This window comes from Babylonia areolata, chromosome 8 (assembly GCF_041734735.1).
Source record: "Babylonia areolata isolate BAREFJ2019XMU chromosome 8, ASM4173473v1, whole genome shotgun sequence".
Lineage (NCBI taxonomy): Eukaryota > Metazoa > Mollusca > Gastropoda > Neogastropoda > Buccinidae > Babylonia > Babylonia areolata.
The window spans coordinates 26,618,118-26,628,117 of record NC_134883.1 but is presented as its reverse complement, the minus strand read 5'-3'; the positions used below and the strand labels follow the sequence as shown (position 1 = coordinate 26,628,117).

At 44.7% G+C, this 10,000-nt stretch overlaps 1 protein-coding gene across 1 annotated transcript in view; it reads right to left on the bottom strand.

The window, feature by feature from the left end:
* The window catches only part of LOC143285256 (uncharacterized), a 54,651-nt gene that overhangs the window by 18,319 nt on the left and 26,332 nt on the right, over nt 1–10,000 (bottom strand). The window contains exon 3 of the mRNA XM_076592514.1: nt 330–416. Coding sequence (XP_076448629.1) covers nt 330–416 — 87 coding nt within the window. The remainder of the gene's footprint in view (nt 1–329; nt 417–10,000) is intronic.

The window sequence follows — 10,000 nt, the reverse complement described above, 5'->3', positions numbered from 1 at the left end:
TGTGGGGGCAAGCACAACACCATTTCATCGAAGATACACGGTTTCAGTTCGGAAACTACCACCAGTCAGCAAAACGACTTGTCAACGGACTGACGGCCGAATACGAGAAACAATATGGCGCCCAGTTGGCTTCAGCTTTCCTGGCCAGTGAGCTATCCATGTATTTCATAAACAGTGGGGCAAGACACTCTCCACGATACTCAAATTCCAGCCCAGATGGTGAGGACAGCAGAGGCCTCCTTTACTGTTCTGGTGGTCATAGTCGGACACGACTGACTATCATATTAGCAGCAGCAGCAGCAGCATCCTGACCCAAACAGCACACTGACCTGTGGGCAGGGCCACGAAGAAAGAGAAGCCGACAGCCGTGACAGCCAGACAGCCCTGCAGACAGCAGATGCTGGACTTGGGATTGTCTGGAACACATCGTCAGAAAACACATTTCATTATCATCATCCTTGTTGTTGGTGGTAGTAATAGTAGTAGAAGTAGTAGTAGTAGTAGTGGTGGTATTTATATAGCGCTGAATCTTGTGCAGAAACAAATAAATCAAAGCGCTTTCGCAACAGTCATTCACACGCATGCATAACTCTGAAACTGAGAAACTGAAGACAAGGAAGAGGCAGGGAAGGGAGGCTATTTTGGGGAGAGGTGGGATTTAAGGCCAGGCTTGAAAGAGCTGGGTGCGGGAGACCTGACGAAGCGAAAGAGGAAGTTCATTCCAACTGCAAGGTCCACAGACTGAGAAAGAACGGCGGCCAACAGTCGAGTGTTTGAATCTAGGTATGCGTATAAACAGAGTGGATCCGAAGCCGATCGTAGAGAGCGAGATGGAGTGTAGAGGTGAAGGCAGCCACAAAGATAGGAAGGGGCACTGAGTGCTGACCTTGTACTTTATTCTGTGTGACAGGGAGCCAGTGGAGATGTTGCAAAAGAGGAGACGTGCTCAGATCTTCTTTTTTTTTTCTTTTTTTTTCTGAGGACGAGTCGGGCAGTTGTAGTAGTAGTGATAGTAAACATTAAAACGCCCCATTTTCCTGAACCAGAACATGTTTCAATTTCCACAATACATCTCTGTCTGTCAGTCTCTCTCTCTATCTATTTATTAAAAAGCGATTTTGTATAACGTTGGATGTGTATGGTTTGTTGTTGTTGTTGTTGTTGTTATCTTTTCTTCGAGGATCAAGGAAATGGATATATATCTTCTTGTATACTTTGGACTCTCAAGTTATGATTAAAATCAACAACAACAACAGGTTACTGTGCCTACCTTATACACACAAAAAAAGAAAAAAGAAGAAAAAAAGAAATCAAAAAGAAAATTAATTTCCTGGCGAGTTGCCTCCACGTCTTCCTAATTTAACTCACTCAGTACGGCCAGTCCTCTCTTCTCCTCTACACAGACCCCTCGGATGTCCAGTGGGTGTCTGAATGACCCAACCTTTAGCTTCCGTCGTCAGAATTGTGGTATTCTTTGTCAACATTCACCTCTTCAGTATAAGAGCCTTCCGCTTGTAATATTTTGATGATGGTAATTGGGGTGAAACGCTGTTAACGTCGTCTCTTTCGCCGTTCGTATGGAGAGAGTTAATTTCACCTTTCTGTAGCCACGATGCTGAATGGATGGAGAGAAGCGAATCAGTCTGTTGGGAAATGATGATGTCAGGTTTCCCACTGCGTCGTGTCAAGTTTTTTGTTGTTGTTGTTGTTGTTTTTATCCACTGATCGTTTTCTTGACATTTCTATGCCAAAAAAATAAAAAATCGAACAAGAAGAAGAACAAAACATGAAATAATAATAATAATAAAAAAGGATACTATTTCGGACACACGCACGCATAATTATGCAGGGACGGGCACAGGCACATACACGCAAACAGACAGACAGGCAGGCAGGCAGGCACGTACTCAGGCACAGAGAGAGACAGACAAGACAAGACAAGACAAGACAATGGTTTATTTGTTAGGCCTCCGGCCCATAGCAAAGGAGTGGGCCACAAACAAAAATATTACATAATGAATCAAATAGTGTGAATAATATATCAATGCGCATGTGACTTGCAAGCTCTCTCTCTCTCTCTCTCTCTCTCTCTCTCTCTCTCTCTCTCATTATCTCTCTCTCTCTCTCCTCTCCCCTCCCTCAAACACATGCACGCGCGCATAATTATACACACCCACATACACGCTCGCGCGCTAAACACACAGATCCAGCGATCTGGATTAAGTGAAATGCTGGAGAGAGACAGACAGACAGACAGACAGACAGAGACTGAGACAGAGACTGAGAACGGAAGGTCCCTCATCACTGACGCACTATTGGGCCGCAACAAAACATGAAAGCCTGCACCAACACTGAACACGTGACTGAATGAATTCCAACTAAAAACCCTACTCGATGACAGAGAAGTAGATGGACAGACAGACAGACAGACAGATAGACAGGGAGAGACAGAGACAGCGACAAAGGTGATATGGAGACAGATAGACAGACAAAGAGACAGAGAGAGAGACAGAGGGAGATGTAGAGACAGAATGAATGAATGAATGAATGAATCTTTATTTTCCAACGGTGAAGATATTAGCACTTTGGCCGACTTACACATCTGCCGTTGTTCTAAGAGACACACAAACATGTACGCATATAAATGTAGTTATACTGAATACTTAATACATGTATAATGTACCAGTATAACACAGCGTCAAACTGAGAGACACAACATCACTCACATCTGTACGGAACGGAAGCGAGTAACACACACACGCACACACGCACACACACACACACACACACACACACACACACACTAACACACAGAGACAAAGGGAGACAGAGAGAGGGGGGAGAGAAAGAGACAGACAGACAGGGGGAGAGATAGAGACAGACAGAGAGACAGACAGACAGACAGACAGACAGGGGGAGAGACAGAGACAAAGGGAGACACACAGAGAGGGTGAGAGAAAACACACACACACACACACACACACACACACACACACACACACACACAGATAGAGACAGGGACAAAGGGGAGATATAGACAGATAGACGGACAAAGAGACACAGAGAGAGACACAGACAGACAGAGGGAGAGATAGTGAGACAAAGGACAGAGAGAGAGGGGGGAGGGGAGAAAGAGACAGTCAGCCAGACAGAGAGAGACAGAGGGAGAGATAGTGAGACAAAGGACAGAGAGAGAGAGGGGGGAGGGGAGAAAGAGACAGTCAGCCAGACAGAGAGAGACAGAGGGAGAGATAGTGAGACAAAGGACAGAGAGAGAGAGGGCGGAGGGGAGAAAGAGACAGTCAGCCAGACAGAGAGAGACAGAGGGAGAGATAGTGAGACAAAGGACAGAGAGAGAGAGGGGGGGAGGGGAGAAAGAGACAGTCAGCCAGACAGAGAGAGACAGAGGGAGAGATAGTGAGACAAAGGACAGAGAGAGAGGGGGCGGAGGGGAGAAAGAGACAGTCAGCCAGACAGAGAGAGACAGAGGGAGAGATAGTGAGACAAAGGACAGAGAGAGAGGGGGGGAAGAAACAGAGGCAGAGAAAGGTAGGGGCTTGAGGAACAGAGAAAGAGAGAGAGAGAATAGAGAGTAAGGGTCGTGGGGGGAGGGGGTGTGTGTGTCGGGGGGGAGGGGGGGAAGATGGGGGATTAATGGAAATAAAATGCATGCCCTAAGGTTGCAACATCGGAAAGCTTGAGTCGAGGAGAAACACATTAAATTGTGCGATAAAAAAAAACCAAAAAAACATCGTTAAATGTCTGAAGATGCAGAATCAAAAACAAAAAAAAAGCAACAACAACAACAAAAATCTCTACCCCTTCCCCCCCGCCCCCTCACACGCACATCCACCCCCATTATACACAACTGTCACACATTCTTCTTTTGATTTCTTTCTTTGCGGACTTTTCGCGCGTGTGTTTGTGTGTGTCTTTCCAGTGTCTCCCTCCCTCCCCCCCCTCTCTCTCTCTCCAACACAATAGATTTTTCTCCTTTTCTTCTTCTTTCTCGCTTTAGGCAGTTCAAACAACAAAGGGTGCGCTTTCAAACAAGAGCTTTTTTTTTTTTTTTTTTTTTTTTTTTTTTTTTTTGATTCAGCAAACAGAACTGAATATATGGGCTGTCTGTCAGTGTGTCAGTGTTGTCTGTCTGACTGGGTATGTGTTTTTTGGGTTTTTTTTTAAATGCATGTGTATGTTTTAAAGCTTGTGTTTACAGTATGGGTGTGATTCATAATGCACGCGTATGAACAGATACTAAAGTTCCCCCCCAGTAAGGGATGTACTGATAAAAGTCATATTATGCTGTGTTGTGTTGCATTGTATTGCTTTTGCATCGTATCATATTGTATCATATTGCATCTTGCTACAGCGCTTATTCTTGAACCTGCTATATTGTGTTCTCTTAGATAAATGAAGGGCAATACTGTGTGACTGCAAAACTAACTAGGGATGAACTGTTGTTGTTGTTTGTTTGTTTTTTAAACACTGTTCTATATTCAGAATGTGTCACAATAACAAACTAACCGCGAAACGCATGAATAAACTTCACAGAACGACAAACACGCCTAGAGCTAATCATGTCCATCAATAGCTTTTTTTTTTTCTTTTTTTTTTTTGCTTTTTTTTTTTTTTTTTTTTTTTTGCTTTTTTTTTTAAATCACTCAAATCAGTAACAGTGCAAACAGCACTGACGTGAAGTTGTGTGCCTTGTGTATGAAGAGAGTTACCACCCTTTAATTGTCTCTCAACAGTTTTACTCTCCCAGCCTCTTTTTTTTTTTTTTTTCTTTTTTTCCCCCCCAGTGCAAGCAGAAAAAGAATATTTCGCAGAGCTGATTATCGTGTCTACCACCGCTGTCTACTACTACAACAATACGAAGGCATAAATTATTTCCTTGGAGCTTTTCGCCTGCATTGCTTGAACAAAGGGGCCTACATTGTCGACAGACAGATAACGATAATGATTTTCACACAGCGTCACCACCACCACGTACTGTTGTCAGGGACGCGGGATGAAAAAAAAAGCTTAATTAACAGGACTGGAACGCATGAGAGGACTTTAACTCTCTCCATACGAACGGCGAAAGAGACGACGTTAACAGCGTTTCATCCCAATTACCACCATCAAAAATATTGCAAGTGGAAGGCTCTTATTCTGAAGAGGTGAATGTTGACAAAGAATACCACAATTCCGACGACGGAAGCTAAAGGTTGGGTCATTCAGACACCCACTGGACATCCGAGGGGTCTATGTAGAGGAGAAGAGAGGACTGGCCGTACTGAGTGAGTTAAAGCATTGGTTGTTAACAGCAATTCACAACGTTCCTATCTTTACGCGCTGTATATATTTTTTCCCCCTTTTTTTTTCCTTTGGTCTTTATTTTGTTTTGTGTGTGTGTGTGTGGGGGGGGGGGGTTGTTGTTTTTTTGTATTTTCCTGCAGTTGTGTTTGACGGGGAAATAAATACATTTCCATGTTGAAAAAAAAAGTGGGGAAAAAGTGGGGTGGGGTGGGGGGTGGCACTGCTCAGTAGCGATGCACTCTCCATTGTGGAGAGGGGGCGAGTGAAGAGGGGAGAGGGGAGCGGGTGGGGCAGCCCGAACCTCGTCACACACAGAGAAATTTATGTGTTGTGACAAAAAAAAAATAATGTTAATTAAACAAGAGGAAGATAGATAGATAGACTAGAAAAGAAGATGAAAAAATGATACAATTCAATGCACCACCACACAACACAGCATCACAACCAAACCAAACCCAACACAACACAACCAAACACGGCACAACACAACACAACCCAACACAAAACAACACAACACAACACAACCAACCCAACCAAAACCAACTCAACCCAAGACAACACAACCAAACACGACGCAATACAACCCAACCCAGCACAACTCAACACAACACAACACAACCAAACACGACACAATTCAACACAACCCAAAAACAATCCGACAAAACGCAACCATACCCAACCCGACATAACCCATCAGCCCAACCCAACACCCAATCCAACCCAACACGACACGACACAACCCAACTCAACCCTACACAACCTAATCTAACACAACCCAACACAATAGCATCAACACACCAACATAACAACAACACAACACAACCCATCATCCCAACCCAACCCAATCCAACCCAACACGACACACGACACGACCCAACTCAACCCTACACAACCCAATCCAACCCAACACAACAACATCAACACACCAACACAACACAACAACAACACAACACAACCCATCACCCCAACCGAATCCAACCCAACACGACACGACACGACCCAACTCAACCCTACACAACCCAATCTAACACAACCCAACACAACAACATCAACACACCAACACAACACAACAACAACACAACACAACAACAACACAACAACAACAACAACACACAACACAACACAACAACAACAACACAACACCAACACAACAACACAACAATAACAACAACACAACACACCAACAACACAACAACAACAACAACACAAGACAACAACAACAACAACATCAACAACACCAACACAACACAACACAACACATCAACAACAACACAACACAACAACAACAACAACAACACAACAACATCAACACACCAACACAACAACAACACAACAACACCAACACAACAACAACACAACACAACAACAACACAACACACAACACAACACACCAACAACACAACAACAACAACACAACACAACAACATCAACACACCAACACAACAACAACACAACACAACAACAACACAACAACAACCCAACACAACAACAACACAACAACAACCCAACCCAATCCAACCCAACACGACACACGACACGACCCAACTCAACCCAACACAACAACATCAACACACCAACACAACACAACAACAACACAACACAACCCATCATCCAAACCCAGCCCAATCCAACCCAACACGACACACGACACGACCCAACTCAACCCTACACAACCCAATCCAACCCAACAAAACAACATCAACACACCAACACAACACAACAACAACACAACACAACCCATCATCCCAACCCAACCCAACACGACACGACCCAACTCAACCCTACACAACCTAATCTAACACAACCCAACACAATAACATCAACATACCAACACAACATAACAACAACACAACACAACAACAACACAACAACAACAACAACACACAACACAACACAACAACAACAACACAACACCAACACAACACAACTATAACAACAACACAACACACCAACAACACAACAACAACAACAACACAAGACAACAACAACAACAACATCAACAACACCAACACAACACAACACAACACATCAACAACAACACAACACAACAACAACAACAACAACACAACAACATCAACACACCAACACAACAACAACAACCACAACACAACAACATCAACACACCAACACAACAACAACACAACACAACAACAACACAACAACAACCCAACACAACAACAACACAACAACAACCCAACACAACAACAACACAACACAACAACAACACAACAACAACCCAACACAACAACAACACAACAACAACCCAACACAACAACAACACAACACAACAACAACCCAACACAACAACAACCCAACACAACAACAACACAACACAACAATAACCCAACACAACAACATCAACACAACTATAACAACAACAACAACACAACAACAACACAACAACAACAGACCAACAACAACAACAACCCAACACAACAACAACATCAACACAACAACAACAACACAACACAACAACAACACAACACAACAACAACCCAACACAACAACAACACAACACAACAACAACACAACAACAACACAACACAACAACAACACAACAACAACACAACACAACAACAACACAACACAACAACAACACAACACAACAACAACACAACACAACAACAACCCAACACAACAACAACACAACACAACAACAACCCAACACAACAACAACACAACAACAACACAACACAACAACAACCCAACACAACAACAACACAACACAACAACAACCCAACACAACAACAACAACACAACACAACAACAACCCAACACAACAACAACACAACACAACAACAACCCAACACAACAACAACACAACACAACAACAACAACACAACACAACAACAACCCAACACAACAAAAACACAACACAACAACAACCCAACACAACAACAACCCAACACAACAACAACCCAACACAACAACAACAACACAACACAACAACAACACAACACAACAACAACAACACAACACAGCTGGAGCGCTGCAGCAGCTCACCATACATTATTCAGCCACCTCGGCAAGGGGAGACTGAACCAACGAACCACAGTGTTCATCGTGGTGTCTGACATCATTATCTACTGATTACATCATCATCGTCGTCGTCGTCGTCGTCGTCGTCGAAAGCCGCACACAGGCCTACTGCTAATTCATGAGGCAGCAGTCCAACACGTCCCCTTTTTTTTTGGGGGGGGGGGTCTGTTTGCTAACAAAAGCACTATACCATGTCCTTCCATTGTCATTGAAACAAAGAGAGAACGTGTGGAGGTGGGGCACAGAGAGAGAGAGAGAGAGAGAGGGGGGGGGGACAGGGGGTGCGTGGGGAGTGGGGGGGTTGGAGAGAGGGAATAGAGAGACTGGAGACGGGTATAAGGGAACGAGAGAGGGTTGAGAGAGAGAGAGAGATGAATGGGGGAAGAGAGAGAGGGGGGGGGGGGGAGGGGAGAGAGAGATGGAAAGGGGTAGAGAGAGAGAGGGGAAGAGAGACAGATATAAGGGACGAGAGAGGGTTGAGATAGAGAGAGAGAGAGAGGGAGAGAGAGAGAGATGAAAGGGGGAAGAGAGAGAGAGAAGGGGAGAAAGATGGAAGGGGGAAGAGAGGGAGAGAGATAGAAGCGGGAAGAGAAACAGAGAGGGAGAGAGAGAGGACACACACACAGAGGACACAGAGAATGGAGACAGATTAAAAATATATATAAGGGACGAGAGAGGGTTTGAGGGAGATGAAAGGGAAAAAGAGAGAGAGGGGGGATAGAGAGACTGGAGACAGATTATAAGGGACGAGAGAAGGTAGAGAGAGAGGGGGGGGGGAGAGAGAGAGAAGCGGGAAAGGAGAGAGAGTGAGAGAGAGAGAGTGAGAGATGAAAGGGGGAAAAGAGAAAGAGAGGGGGGGATAGAGAGACTGGAGACAGATATAAGGGACGAGAGAGGGTAGAGAGAAAGAGAGAGAGAGAGGAGAGAGAGAGAGAGAAGCGGGAAAAGAGAGTGAGAGAGAGAGAGTGAGAGATAAAAGGGGGAAAAGAGAGAGAGGGGGGATAGAGAGACTGGAGACAGATTATAAGGGACGAGAGAAGGTAGAGAGAGAGAGAGGGGAGAGAGAGAGGGAGAGAGAGAGAGAGAGAAGCGGGAAAGGAGAGAGTGAGAGAGAGAGAGTGAGATATGAAAGGGGGAAAAGAGAAAGAGAGGGGGGGGGATAGAGAGACTGGAGACAGATTATAAGGGACGAGAGAAGGTAGAGAGAGAGGGGGGAGAGAGAGAGAGAGAGAGAGAAGCGGGAAAGGAGAGAGTGAGAGAGAGAGAGTGAGAGATGAAAGGGGAAAAAGAGAAAGAGAGGGGGGGGTAGAGAGACTGGAGACAGATATAAGGGACGAGAGAAGGTAGACAGACAGAGACACAGAGAGAGAGAGAGAGAGAGAGAGAGAGAGAGAGAGAGAGAGATGAAAGGCTGAAAAGAGAGTGAGAGAACAAGAACAAGAGAGAGTGAAAGAGATGAAGAGAAAGGGGTATGGAGATGGAAGCGAGAAGAGGCAGAGACAGAGACAGAGGGGAGAGAAAGACGGGATGAGTGAGATGAGGGTTGGAGAGAGATGGAAGGAAGAGAAGAGAAAAACCAGGGGTGAGAGAGAGAGAGAGAGAGAGAGAGAGAGAGAGAGAGGGTGAATGGGTGGAAGAGAGGACAGAGAGTGGGACG